We start from the raw sequence: 14,317 nt of genomic DNA on the forward strand, positions 1-14,317 counted from the left end.
AATTATAGAATAGTTTGGATTGGAAGGGACCTTAAAGCTCATCCCATTCCATCCCCTGCCATGGGACACCTTCCACTATCCCAGGCTGCTCCAAAAAGCATCCAACCTGGTCTTGGGCACTTCCAGGGATGGAGCAGCCACAGCTTCTCCAGGCACCCTGTGCCAGGGCCTGCCCACTCTCACAGGAAACCATTCCTTCCCAATATCCCATCTGTCCCTGCCCTCTGGGGCAGGTGACATCCTGCACCTGTGTGCCGTGGTGGGTGACCTGAGAGAGCATGAGTAACTCCTGCCTTCATCCTTCCCTCCATCCCTCCAGAAAAGCCCATCTCCCTCAGGGTCTTGTAGAACCCCTGGGACACCTCCTCAGCTCTGAGCCAAGCACTGACCTGATTTTCCAGAGGCATGTTGTACACCTCGGAGTCCAGCAGCATGGTGCAGGCACTGAAGGGCACGGCCTGGTTGGCAATGGTCCTCGCTGCCCGGCAGTGCACCCTCAGGATCTCCTGCTCGCAGGAGACGATCAGCTTCTCCTGGGGAAGGGCAGAGCAGTGAGTGTGGCAGCCCGAGCCTCTCCAGCAGGGCAGGCTGGGGCCCTGCTCCCCGTGGAGTGTCCCTTACCCGCTCTATGCTGTGCTGCAGCCGCAGCTTCCCCCGCACGGCCTCCTGCTGCTTGAAGAGCTCCTTGAGCGGCTCCGCGAGCGACGGCGGCGGCGCGATCTGCGGGCACACCAGGGGTGAGAGCAGCACCTCTGTGGGGCACAGCCCGGGGGCTGCCTGCTCCCCAAAACCTGTGCTGGCCACAGAGGGAGCAGGGGCAGCCCATGGGGTGCCCATGGAGAAGCTCTGCCAAGGACAAGGTCCTGCCAGTGCTCAGACTCAGTGAGGGTGAGGACTTGGCAAGAACAACCAGAGCCTGGCCCGCCCTCGTGCTGCAGGGCAGGGTGTGCAGCAAGGAACGGAGCCTGGTCACACCGAGCCTTCTCCTGCAGCCTGGACCCCAGATTTACCACCTGCAGCACCAAGTTTATTGATGCATTTTTATTAGCGAGGCTGCTCCTGCAGCACAGCAGTGAAATGCTGATCCCAGTGCCAAGTCAAGGAGCAGCTTGGGAAAATGATGGCAGGAGTTAAGAGCCGTCTTTTTCCCATGTTCCAGGTGCATTTTCCAGTTACTGCATTGCTGCAAGAGCAGTTTTACCTTCCAGCCTCAAATCCAGTGGATTCTTACAAACTTTGCTCTAAAGCCTGACCAAACCTCAGGTCCCTCAGCACAGCCCAAGGTCTTCTCTGCAAAAATGCAGCAACTCAGGGCCTGCACTCACCACACAGCCAGGCACTCACCCAGGCTCAGGTTTGGTGTCATATTCTAAAGGCAGGCTGGGGCACACTGGCGCTGCAAGGTGGTCACAGGGCATGGGGGACAGCTTGGATATGTCTGTGACAGTGAGGGGGGGATGCTCCTAAGGGCAAGCTCAAGAGAGAAGGTGACTCACCACTGGAATATGGAGCTTGCTTAGGGGTTTGCCATCCAACAGGTAGGAGCCTGTGTAGGTGACGTACTCGGCGTAGCACTGCGGCGCTTGGGGGGTGATGTAGCACAGGATTTTCCGCTTCTCCTCAATCTTCTTCCTGATCTGGAGGTACTCGAAGTAGGGGTTGGACCTGTCACTGTGGTACGGCTCGATGTCGTCCAGTTTGATGGCATCGACGATAGCTGCCAGTGTCTGCTGGATCATCTCCCTCGTCTGCTGGGTGGACGTGTTGATCTGCTGCTGCAGCTGCTGGTTGGAGCGCTGGAAGCGGCGCTTCCGCGGGTGCTGAGCCTGGGAATCGTCCTCCTCCGTGACGCGGCCTTTGGCACGCGTGACGGGCGCGGAGACGGGAGGAAATTCCTTCTCGGACGCGGCGGCGTTCTGCTTGTTTTGGTTGGCGAGCATCTGAGCCCGGTTCCTGGTAATCCGCTGAGGAATCTCTTCTATTTTGGGTGGTTTGGGAGCTTCTGCTACTGGTTTTTGTACTGGTTCAACGATTTCTGCTTGAGCGTTGCCAGGAGGTGCCTCTGCCTGGGACGGCGGGGCCTGGCTCCCACCGCGGGCTGCAGCACTGTCCTGTGGAGCGCTGGCCTCAGCACCAGCCACGGGCACAGGACAGGGCTGGGAGCTGCCCTCTGCCACCCCAGCGGCCGACGCCAGCTCCTCGTGCACAGCCTCCACCTCTTTGCTCTCTGCCTGTGCGGGCTCGGACGGGGTCTGCTGGAAAACCTGCGCTTCCGAGTCCTCCGCTGCCTTCTCCTCAGCTGCATTCAGCGCTTCTGAGGAGGCCTCTTGTGCGGTCACTTCTGGTTTCTGCTCCTCCGCCGGTGGCTCCGTGTCCGTGGGCAGGGTGGCTGCTGCCTGGCTGGCCGGCGGCTCCTCCGGCTCTCCGGGCGCTATCACGGACGCGCCACCTTTGACGATCCCAGCGCTCGGTTCTGAGGCTGCTGCTGGGCTCTCCTCCACTGCCTCCGCCTCGGTCATCTCCGTCTCTGCAACGTCCTTAGGCTGGAGTGGCAGCTCTGGGAGCGAGAAGGGGCCAAGGTCCAATTCATCCTCGGTGTTGGTGAAGGGGTCGGGCCACGTCACCGCCTCCTCCGCATTCGCAGGTGCTGCGTTGGTGTTTTCCAAATAGTTGTTTTCTGGGGCGGTGACAACTTCGGGCTGAGGTTCTGCTGGCACACATGGGGGCTCTGGAGGGATCTCTGGTGCTTCTTCTGACAGAGGCTTGCAGTTGTTGAAGAAAGTGTCTAACCTAGTAGGGGACATGTACGGAGCTTGCTCTTCAGTATTGGCAATTTCTCCTGGAACTGCTTCCTCAGCATCCTCCTTGACCTCCTCCAGCCTTGGTTCAGACACTGACAGAGGGTACGAGATGGGAGAAACGGGGTAGGAAGTCTCTGTGGGAATGAAGGCTACTGGTGCGGGATGAATTGGCTCTAGGGAACAGAGCGGAGGTTTAGGGGACTCAGAAAACCTCTGAGGAGATTTCATCAGAAGCTCCGAGCCCATGGACCAGGTGACAGAGTGCTCTGCGGGGTTGCCCATCAGGCTGGGAGGAATGGCGGTGTCTGGGTTTCGGGAGGGAGGGTTATCCCAGTCTATGTTGTTTTGTTCAGGCATTCCTGAACTAAAATGGTTCTCTTCGATGGGTGGCAGGTAGGTGGATTCTGGTGGCATGATGGAGGCAGTGGCTTGCTGCTCCTCTGTGGTATCCAAGGGCATGCCGATGTCAGGGGGAAGAGCACTTTCCACTGAAGGAGCCAGCAACTCATCCCTGTGCGAAGGGGAGGATTTTGCTTGTAAACCAGAAAAGACACTTTCGGGCGACTGGGCAACCCCGCTGACGGCTCCCGGCGCGCAGTGCAAAGCTTCCACTTTGGGTGAGGAAACTCCATAATCCGGGGAGTAATACCCAGGAGACAAACACTGGAACTTCTCAGCAGGAACAGAGGGAAGAGGAACTTTCTCCTCTATTAAATGCTGCACTGGAGAGTCATAATTTGATGTAGCTGGGACACTTTGCTGCCTGAAAAACTTATCTCCAACGCTGAATTCCTCTTCGGGCGCCCTCCTGATGTCCACTGAGATGGAACGGTAGAGGTTCGAGGAGGGTATGGTGCGGGTCGGGGTCTGACTGGGGTTCTCGGGGAGCCCGCTGGAAACGTTGGTGTACCTGTCGAAGAAGGAAGGAGAGCAGGCGTTCATGGACATGGTGGAGATGGGCAGTGAGTGCTGAGAGTCTGCACACTCGAACATCAGGTCCGTGTAGTCCTCGTTGCTGCATGATGGAGTCCTGGGCGTCTGCATCACCTCCTCGTAGCTCGGGCAGGACACGACAGATGCCGGGGTCGGGACGCCCGTGGGCCGGTTCTGATCTGGCCTGGGAGATGCTGGGAGGATCTCCTTCAGCTGAGGACCCGTGATCCAGTCCTTGGAGTCTGTCCCCACAGCAGGCTGTGCCTTGTTTTCTGGTGACAGGATAGGAGTCAGGGGACCCAGCTCCTTGAGTTTCTTGTCCTTGAGCTGTGTGTCCAGTGTTAGCGGCTTCTTGGTTGGCAGATCCAGGCTCCTCTTGCGCACATCCTCCGAGCTTTTCAGTTTGTCCTTCAGCTTGGGGTCTCCGGACCTGTGCCGCATTTTCTCCATTTGCTTCATTCTCTCCTTGTGCCTTTTGTGGCGCTCCTCGATCTCCAGGTCTTTCTGGCTCAGCATCCTCTCAAAGCTGGTCATCATCAAATCACCATCTCCCAGAAGTTTCTCCCTCGGCCTGGCGTCCTTCTTGGTGCTGTCTTTGGAAAGGGTTATTTTTTCATTCCCATTGCTTATTTTTATGGACTCTGACTTGTCTTTGTCTTGATTCTCCTTAAGCTTCTCCTTCAGTTTGGTTTCACCAAATTTGAGGTTGTCCTCCTTGGATTTATCTTTAAAGGTGGTAACTTGAGGCCCATCCTTATCTTTGAGTGTTGACTTTGGCTCATCTTTGTGATGTTTAAAGAAACCATCTGCGTGTTTGTCCCTATGCTTTTCCTTTTCCTCCTTCCATTTTTCCTTGTGTTTATCCCGCTTCTTTTTCTCTTTAGCTGTGCTGATGGAGCTGGAACCGTAAGCCTTTTCTTTCTCCGCCTTCTTTGACAGCTCTCTTTCAGAATCATTTTTATCCTTCTTTTCAGAAAATAAGTAATCAATGCTCTTCTCCGGTTCCTCATCAGCGTCTGCCTTCATGTTGTAGGAAGAGCCAAAAGCCTCCCCATCCACAGAGAAATCCTTTTCATAGTGAGTGGAATCCTTTCTGCTGCTGGAGTCCTTGAATTCTTCTGATTTTTCCTTTTTCTCTGTCTTCTCTTTTTTTGCTTTTTCCTTCTCGTGACTTTTCTTTGAGGAAGATGAGGAATGTCGGTGCCTCTCCTTCTCCTTGAGTTTGTCCTGGAGGCAGGGTAAAGGGAGAGAGTCCTTAAACTTTTCTTCAGCGGCGTCGGTCAGAGAGAGGTTAGAAGACTCGAAGAGGCTGGTGAGTCCTGGCTCTTGCCCTCTGTCTGTGAAGCTGTCAGAGGAGATCTCACTGATTTTGTCATTGGAGTCATCCCTGTAGTCATTCAGAGCCTCCTCCTCCAGTTTCTCCAGCAGGCTCTTCTCCGACTCCCCTCCTTTTGAAGACTTCTTCTCTTTGGAATGCTCCTTGTCCGGCTTCTCCTTATGTTTGCTTTTCACCTTCTCATCACTGGTGTGTTTCTTCTCAACTTTTTCTGGGAGCTTTTGCTTGTTTTTCTTCTCCTGAGTGGAATCTATGGACATTCTTTCCTTCCTGTCCTTATACTTCTCACTGGAGTCTTTATCTTTCTTCTCTTTGTGTTTCTCAAAGGAACTCTTCTCCTTCTTCTCCTTTCCCCCTTCCGATGTTCCTTTGTCCTTTTTCTTCTCCTTGGACTCCTTGTCCTTCTGCTTCTCCGAGTGCTGCCGGTCGGACGAGTACTTGCGGTGCTTGTCGGGGTACAGCTCCTTCTCGGCCGCCGCGCCGTCGTCCTTGTCCTGCAGGCTCTCCAGGCGATGCATCTCGCTGCCAGCTGAGTCACCCACCTTGAACCCACCCAGGCTGTAATCATCCCTCTCGTCCTCGCTCTCATCCGTGAAGATGTCGGCGATGCTGTACCAGCTCTTCTCCTTGCCCTTCTTCTCATCCTTCTTCTCGGAGAAATCGTCTCTGTCTGTGGAAAAGTTTTTCTCTTTCTTCTCCTTCACCTGGTCGAAGGAACTCTTCCTCTCCTTGTCTTTGCTGTGAAGATCCTTGTACTTCTCCTTAGTTTCTTTCTTCTCTTTGAAACTCTTCTCTAGTTCTTTGTCCTTCAGGATTTTCTCTGGAGCAGCTTTTTCATTTTTCTCCTTGTCGACTTCTTTGGATTTTTCCTTGTATTTTTCTGGCTTCACCTTTTCTTTTTTTTCTTTATCAGGAGCATCTTTCTTCTCCTTTTCCTTCCCAGAATGGTGCCTCTCCCAACTCTCCAGGGTTTTCCCACTGAACTCAGGGTCAGACTTATCCTTGAAGAATGTTTCACAGCCGTACTCCTTGAAGTCATCTCGATAGGGCTCCTCCTGCTTCGTCTTGGGATCTTTTCGCTCTTTAGAGCCGTCAGAGGAATCTTTTCTGTCTTTGATGGTTTCACCTGTGTCTTTTTCTTTCCTCTCCTTGCCAGTCTCCACAGAATCCTTCCTTTTCTTATCCTTTTCAGGCAAATAACTGGGAGTAACTTTGTGTCTGTCTGTTTGGTCCTTTTTCTTCTCGGAGCTTTTCTCCACATAATCCCTCTCCTTCTTCTTTAAGAAAGTGTCTTTTTCATTCCGCTTCTCATTGTAGTCCTTCTTCTCTTTCATTTTATTTTCCTTTTTCTTGTCTTTAATTTCCTCTTTCACGGGTTCTATGATTAGTTTTGCCACTGAGTCGTTTTTAATCTCCCTGAAATCCGTTATTGGAGAATCCCAGCTGTCCTCACCCTTGAAATCGAAGGATGAATCAGAGGACAAGTCTGAAAACCACCTCTCCTGCTGATCGTCCGAAAGGCTGAACTTTGTGTCCTCGCTTTCGGCAAATTGAGTTTTGTTATTAAACTCATCAAACCCAGACTCCTCCCTGTAAAGTTTTTCTTTTTTGCATTTTTCCTTCTCTTCCTTGAAGGATTTTTCTTTCTCTAATTTAGAAACCTTCTCCTCCTTGAGCTCATTCTTCTTCTCAGATTTGGACTGCTTGTCCTTTGACTTCTTCTTTCTCTCCTCCTTGTGTATTCTCGGCTTCTCCTCCTTGGGAGATTTCTCCTTGACAGGTTTCTCTTTTTCTGATTTACTCAATCCTTCTCTGAAGGATTTGCTCAGGTCTTTACTACCATCTTTGATTTTTCTTAACGATTTCTCCTCTTTTGAGGATTTGCCAGTCTCATCTTTAAACAACCACTCCTTCTCCTCTGCTTTACCTTTGGGGAGTTTTTCCTCTTTCTTACCATGTTCCCTATCGTGCTTTAACACTTTCAACTTGTTTTCAACTGGATTTTCTGTCTCTACTATCAAGCCTTTCTCAGGCTTTTGTTTAGAGTCCTCAAATTCAAAAGAAAATGTTTTGATTATTTTAATGTCTTGGCTGATGGGACACTGTCCCTTCTCCTTGTTTTTATGTTTGTGTTTTGTTTTATGCTTTTTAACAACCTTCCCCTCCTTGTCCAGCTTTGGAATTGCTCCATCCACATTGCTATGGAATGAATTCTTTTTCTCAGAAACAGTGTTGTGGGGGGTGTTTTTCTTTTTGTGCTCTGGTTTCTTCCTGACTGGCTTTAGTGACTCTAAGCTCGAGTCCTCGGACGAGTAGTCTGACTCGCTCGTCAGCCTCGTCCTGGTGGAGTCCGATAGGGAACTGACATCTGACCAAGCTGGAGAAGATATGGTTTTCCAATTGTCCGTCCTCCAGTGCTTGGAGTGCTGTTCTGTAAGATTGGGATTATGTTTCTGGGATGCTAAACTCCCATGTGAAGAGGTCGATGAGGCAGACAGAGAGTTAAACAAGGAGGATTCCTTTAGCACTAGCCTTGAGTCCTTTACACAGCTAGAGCTCTGTAGAGAGTCTCTATCATCCTCCTCACTCTCCACGTTTTCACTCTCTGATTCAGAGGAACAAAACTTGTCATTTTTTTTGCCAAACCGAACCTCTTTGCTTTTTGTCTCCTTCTTCCGCTTCTTTTTTACTTTGCTTTTCTCCTTGGGTGCCTTGGTGCTGGCGGGCTCCCGAATTTTGCTGCTGGGCAATATGGAGTGGGTGGAGAGGCGCAGCTTCTCCCCCGTGCCCACGGCCACGCTGGTCTCCTCCTCGTCCGAGCTGTCCGACAGGATGCGGTGGGCAGCTTTCTTTGGTGTAATTGTGTTATTTTTAGTATAAGTTTTCACTTCCATTTTGGGTATGGAAATGAAACTGTTTGCTTTAGTCTCTTTCCTGTAATCCTTTTTCAGCAAATGTTTGTCATCGACCGGCGGCACCCGGTCCTGCTCGTCGTCCTCATCAAATTCATACTCATCCTTCACTGGGGTGATGGTTTTGGGGGGCTCCTGGGCCTTGGGCTTGTGCTTCAAACCCTTCTCAAACTCTGAGTCTGTGTTATTGCCATCAACGGAGCTGGAGGGAGCGAAGGAAGGAGCGTCCTCCTCTTCTGAGGTCTCTGCAGAGAGAGAAGAACAGCGTGTTAAGGACTGACCAAGGGAGGGAACATCACTGGTCTCCTGCACACACCAACCCCTGCAAACAGCCCTGATGCCCTCTGGCCTCAATCAGCCTTTGCAAGTTGGCAGCCAACAGCTCCGAATGCCAGGTTGGGGGATCTTTCTGGAAGGAAGCTCCCCCAGCTCCAACCTGCATTTTTTTACCCATCTTCCAAAGGTTAGACATCCATTTATCTGCATCTGGCTTGCAATCCTACATCCCAACTGCACCAGGGAAGCAATCTCAGTACTGGCTTCCAGGGCAAACAGCCCCCCAAGCTAAAGCTGGTGGTTTTGTTATCTGAATTTGGGTTATAGCTACGGGTGGGCTCCTGAGCACAGCAGCATCTGACAAGACTCCAACTTCACTGTCCTCTTAAAGCCTCTGTGTTAGCTGCAGGCCACAACTGTCACTGCCACGGCCACAGAAAGGCCAATCTCACCTGTGGAGCTCTCCTCACTGGAGGGGTACGTGGTCTTCCCCAGGAGCAGGTTCACCATGGTGGGAGAATTCGCTACTTTCAAAGGCGTCTCGCCCTTCCTGTTGCTTTGATGAGGATTCCCTCCATAATGCAACAACAATTTCACCACCTGAAAAGAGAAACTGAGGCTTGAAGATGCTCACAATATTTTGATTTTTATGCGTGATTTTCATACATAACTAAAAGAGTGGTGTCTTCAGGACATGCCTTGTGGTACTAACGTAAGAGAGAAGCCCCAGCAACGTTCCCAGGGAAGTGGTGGAATCACCATCCCTGGAAGTGCTCAAAAAACATTTAGGGACAGGGTTTAGTGCTGCACTGGCAGCAACAGGTTAGTGGTTTGGCTTGATGATTGTGGAGATCTTTTCCAACCTTAATGATCCTGTGATTCTAAGAACCAACCTGGGCAGGAAAGAAAGAGGAAGAACAAGGCACAAAATCATGTTCCTGTCCCAATTCCAAAAAAATGAACCATCCCCTGTACAGGGGATCACCAACTAAAACACTCAACAGCTCTAATAGAGGGAAATTCACACAATCAAGGAATAATTTAGGCTGAAAGGGACCTTCAAGCCCATCCCATACCACCTCCTGCCATGGGCAGGGACACCATCCACTAACCCAGGCTGCTCCAAGCTCCATCCAACCTGGCCTTGAACACAAATTCCTGCCCACTCTATGGGAAATGAGACAACACTACCCAGAACCTCTGAGTTTTCACAGCGGGCTGCTCAAAGCACAAGTTCCCAGAAGAGTCACTTAAGGCACAGCAGTGAATCCCAGCAGCCCCACCTTGAAGTGGCCGTTGTTGGCCGCGTCGTGCAGGGGGGTGTCATCGTCCAGCCCCTTGGTGTTGACCTCGGCGCCCGCCGCCAGCAGCTGCTTGGCCACGTCGTAGTAGCCCCGGTTGCAGGCCTCGTGCAGCGCCGTCCAGCCTGCAGAAGGACAGGGACACTCAGGACACGGCCCCACGCCACAGTGACACCGAGACACGGTGCTCAGCGTGGTCAGGGCTGTGCTGCTCTGATAGCCAAGGTGGCCGTGTTTGCCCGGAGCCCCACGGCACAGCAGGAAGGAACCTGCAGCTCTGCCCTGCTGCTCCTGCCAGGCAGTCACAGAACTGATCCCACCTCTCCCTCTGGTCACACCATGTGCTACAGTCAGAGCATCCACCAGATGCGACACAGCCCCCGGAAATGGAAAGTTTTATGTGGGAAATAAGGAGAATTGCTGGTGTCATCTGAAATCCGTTCCCCTTTATACCATCATGAAATGGTTTGGGTTGGAAGGAATCTTAAAGCTCATCCCGTCCCACCCCCAGCCATGGGCAGGGACACCTTCTACTACCTCAGGTTGTTCCAACTCTCCTCCAATCTGGCCTTCAATGCTTCCACCACTGAGGCAGCCACAGCTTCTCTGAGCAACCTGTGCCAGGGCCTCACCACCCGCACAGGGGAAGAATTTCTTCCTAATACCCCATCTAACCAGCCCTATGTCAGCTTCAGGCCATTCCCTCTTGTTCTGCCACTCCATGGTCCTGTGAAAACATCCCTCTTCAGCCTTCTCTTAAGCTCCTTTAGGTTTGGCTTTAGGTTCCAATCCCTCCGTAAGAGAAATCCTGGTGTCCAGACCAGGCCTGAGCTCAGAGCTACAGACAGGGCTCAAAGGGCCCCCACACAGATTTTCTGTGTGCTCTCCAAACACAGAACACCCGCCTGGGCTTGGGGGGAAACCAAACAGCAGCGTCTCCACAGTAACGGCGGCTCCAGCTCTCAAACAAATCTCTGAAGAGCACAGAACAAAATATTTTATCGTGTTCAAACAGCCTATTTTTAAGCAGAGCCTGTTTTGAAGCTCCCCAGCGCGGCTGCTCCGGTGTTTTGCTGATAGCGCCGTGGGAGCGCGTTCCGTTACCTTCACTCGGAGCCTTTGGAGGGGGCACCTGTGCCCGGAATTAATCACAACTGATACTTCAGTCTGGCACTGGGATTAATCATACGGGTGGAGGAACAGCCACGTCTATTTATAGCCCCAAAATCACGCGAAGAGAACAGCAAAGAGCAAAGTCAGGCTCTAGGACGTGCTGAGGAAAGGCTGATCCGACCCCCACCACCTTCATCACCCCTTCACCAGCATCCCAAGGCTGCCTTCTCCCTGCAGGACTCAGGGCTGTTCCCGTGTCATCCCACCACCCTAAGCAGGAGCTTGGCAGCATTGCTGAGGAGGAGGAGAAGGAGAAGGTGGAACTACTCCTGAGCTGAGGGTCAGGATGGTCAACAACTCCTCCAACTTGTGTGCCTGGTGAGAGCTTAACCTTGCCCTCCACATTCCCTCTCCATCAGCAGCACCCCCACATTCAGTCCTCAAAAACAACCCCCAAAAACTCACAGGCATCATTCCCCAACTCCAGAGCGATGACTTCACAAACCCACTGTCAGCAGTATTTCTGTGCATATAATTCCTTCTAGTTTAAGTAAAAATAGAGCAAAACCAGCCCACCTCTCTTTGCAAATCCCCCTCTGGACTTCCAACACGGCACCCCATGCGAGGGCAGAAGGAAATGATCCAGAGTGGCCTGGTCAGGTTTGGTGAGTGGAGCCACAACAGCTCCAGGGATTCTCTGGATCCTGCCCAGCCCAGCTTCACCACCTCAGGCAGACTGCACAACCTAGGAATTCTGCTCCCAAACTCCAACAAGAAAACTGATGCTTTGGGAGACATTTTTATCTGGCTTTTTGTTGCTGTTTGGGTTTTGGTTTTTTTTTTTATAAAGGGCAAAAATACTTTTTCCTCTTCAAAGAGCAAAATCACAATTTTTGGCAAATCCCCTCTTTCCAAGGAGCAACCCCACATTAGAAACAAACTACTTTTTCTGGTGGGAGTCATTCTTGGAGGTGGAACATGCCAGCAGGTGGGAACAAAGCTGGGATTCCTGGGCTGTTACCTGCAAAGTCCTTCACATTGACATCTGCACCCTCGATGATGAGCTCCTTGATGCGCCGGGCGTCCCCGCGGATGGCAGCGCGGTGCAGCCGAGTCTCTCCTCGCTCGTTTCTCTTATTTACTTTATCTTTGGTTTTGGAGGCAGAGTTGGGAGTTCCCTTCTGACAAACTGTAGACTGAGAGGGATGCTTTGGTGTTGTGTCAACTGCAGGGAGGAGAGAGACAGCGTCAGGGACTGCCATTCCACAGAATTCCTAAGCCCTTAGAGGGAGCTCGTGCACCATGTTTCGTCTCGGCTCTTCCCAAAATATTCACAAGGCAGCAAGAGGCAACCCAGGCTCTGGAGTGGATGTGAACAGAGCAGCCTGTGTGTGTCCCACGGAGATGGGAGTCACGGGCTGCCAGACCCACTGGGGAGCTGCAGTCCTGGCAAACGCTGTGGGCAATCCCGTGATGTGGAGCAGACAATGCAGCTCCTCACCCTCAAACCTCAACTCCCGAGGGAAGCGGCCTTTTACCAAGCACATGTGAGGTCTGACGGCCTTGGGAGGAGACTGCATTTCCTGGGAGAACACTGGAATGCTCTGCAGCTTTTTCCCTTTTAGTTTTCCCAAATAACTGCAACAAAAGCAGCGAGATTGGTGCTTTTCTGGCCAAAAGCTGCAGTGCTGTGTGTAGGATGTGGACATAAGCACACAGATAGCACAGAGCCCCCCAAAAACAGGGGGAGGCACGTTTGCAACAGATAAAAATTACTAGAACACAAAATCCATGGTAAACACATTCCACCTGCTCCACACCTCAAGTTAAGAGCTGTGGTGGTTACACATCTTATCCCCTTCCAAGAGAAGAAACATTAAAAACATCCAGAGGATGATATTTTGTTTTTCTTCACCACTATCCTTTACTGAGATAGCCTGAAAGGCCAGTGGGAAAGACAGAGCTGAGGTGGAGGAGGCTCCCATGGAAGCAAAGCTCCAGCTGAGCAGCCAGGGCGGGCTGGGTGGCCTGGATTGGACCCGAGGGACACTGGAAAAGGAAGGGCAGCCAGAGCCACGTGCGGATCCCATGGTGCCACACCTGGAGTCACCTGCAGCGCCCTGTGAGACCCCCCAGAGCAGCAAACCAGCCCCTCTGCCCCATGCCAGGGGTGGCAGCTCAGCCCTGCTGCTGTGTCTGAACCTCTGGTGACCCCAGGAGCCCGGAATTCCAGACATTTGGGAGCCTCTCGCTGCAGCTCCCACCTGTGTGCCCAGCCTTCAGAACAAACTCCCTCCCCAGCCTCACCTGGGCTGTTTGCAGACTCTTCTGCTGTCATCTGCATGAGGAGAGCGACTTGCTGGCGCTCGGAGAGCGGGTACCCTGCCCGGATCCCCGACAGGCCCATGCCGAAGAGCAGGCCAGGCTTCCTGGTGGCGGGCTCCTTTTTAATCCTCTTCCGCTCGGGACCCTGCTTCTCTGTGGGACAAGGACACGGGGACACAAGCCATGAATGTCACTGGAGCCCAAAGCCATGTTCCTGCCTGAGCATGGCACTGACAGTTCTGAAAAGCCGGTACTGAGTGATGGATCCCTGTGCAGGGTGATGGATCCCTGTGATGGATCCCTGTGCTGAATGATGGATCCCCCTGTGCTGAGCGATGGATCCCTGTGCTGGATCCCTGTGCTGGGGGATGGATCCCTGTGCTGGATCCCTGTGCTGGGGGATGGATCCCTGTGCTGGGTGACGGATCCCTGTGCTGGGTGATGGATCCCTGTGCTGGATCCCTGTGCAGGGTGATGGATCCCTGTGCTGGATCCCTGTGCTGGGCGATGGATCCCTGCTGTGACACCTGGAGCACCCACCCAGGCTCACAGCGCTGAGGCTGCAGCCAGGGCAGGCCCCACTCCTGCTCCTCCAACAGCCTCCCATTCTCCTCCAGCACCAAAGAGCAGCACAGGAAAGAGGGAACGGATCCTTTGAGTGGGCACAGCCAATGCTGAACCTCCCAACCTGTGTTAGGAGCCTCCATCCCATGCCAGGGTGCCTGGAGGAGCCTACTCAGACTGACATCATCACAGCAGGGACCCAGCTGGAGGCACTGCACAGCATCAACAAGGAGAGCTGAAAGATACAGGCTGACAGCTCAGAAATGTGCCCATCACACCCATCATCATCATCATCACCATCAAAGCAAGGAGGCTGCAGCCAAACAGCTGTGGGGAGCACCAGGCTGGTCCTCTCCTCCTAAAGTGGCTGCTCCCACCTGCCCTCAGGTGTTCTGCAACCCTCTAAAATAATCCTGAACAAACACGAGGGGAGAGGAGGAAGAAACCTCAGAAGTTCCTGGCTTGTCATCCCAAATCCCAGCCTGACACTTGGTTTCCTAAATCATCCAGCTGCAAAGGCAGCTCCTGCTGGGAGACCAAGAGCAACCATCCCCAAACCACAATCACACAACCCATGGAATGGTTTGGGTGGGAAGGAACCTTGGAGCTCATCCAGTCCCACCCCACGGGCAGGGACACCTTCCACCAACCCCGGTGGCCCCAAGCCCCATTCAACCCAGCCTTGGACATTTCCAGGGATGGGGCAGCCACAGCTTCTCTGGACAACCTGAAGGTGCCCGAGTACCTTCACCATAA

The 14,317-nt window shown here is 52.7% G+C and overlaps 1 protein-coding gene across 2 annotated transcripts in view; it reads right to left on the reverse strand.

Annotated features, from left to right (window-relative positions):
• Window positions 1-14,317, reverse strand: part of ANKRD11 (ankyrin repeat domain containing 11) — a 129,643-nt gene that overhangs the window by 2,337 nt on the left and 112,989 nt on the right. For both annotated transcript variants that reach the window (XM_063410772.1, XM_063410773.1), the window contains exons 5-11: window positions 12,980-13,150; window positions 11,694-11,897; window positions 9,542-9,684; window positions 8,711-8,858; window positions 1,497-8,227; window positions 622-720; window positions 390-533 (exon numbers count right to left, since the gene is read on the reverse strand). In XM_063410772.1, coding sequence (XP_063266842.1) covers window positions 390-533; window positions 622-720; window positions 1,497-8,227; window positions 8,711-8,858; window positions 9,542-9,684; window positions 11,694-11,897; window positions 12,980-13,150 — 7,640 coding nt within the window. The remainder of the gene's footprint in view (window positions 1-389; window positions 534-621; window positions 721-1,496; window positions 8,228-8,710; window positions 8,859-9,541; window positions 9,685-11,693; window positions 11,898-12,979; window positions 13,151-14,317) is intronic.

Source organism: Prinia subflava, chromosome 13, assembly GCF_021018805.1.
Source record: "Prinia subflava isolate CZ2003 ecotype Zambia chromosome 13, Cam_Psub_1.2, whole genome shotgun sequence".
NCBI classification, from domain to species: Eukaryota; Metazoa; Chordata; class Aves; order Passeriformes; family Cisticolidae; genus Prinia; species Prinia subflava.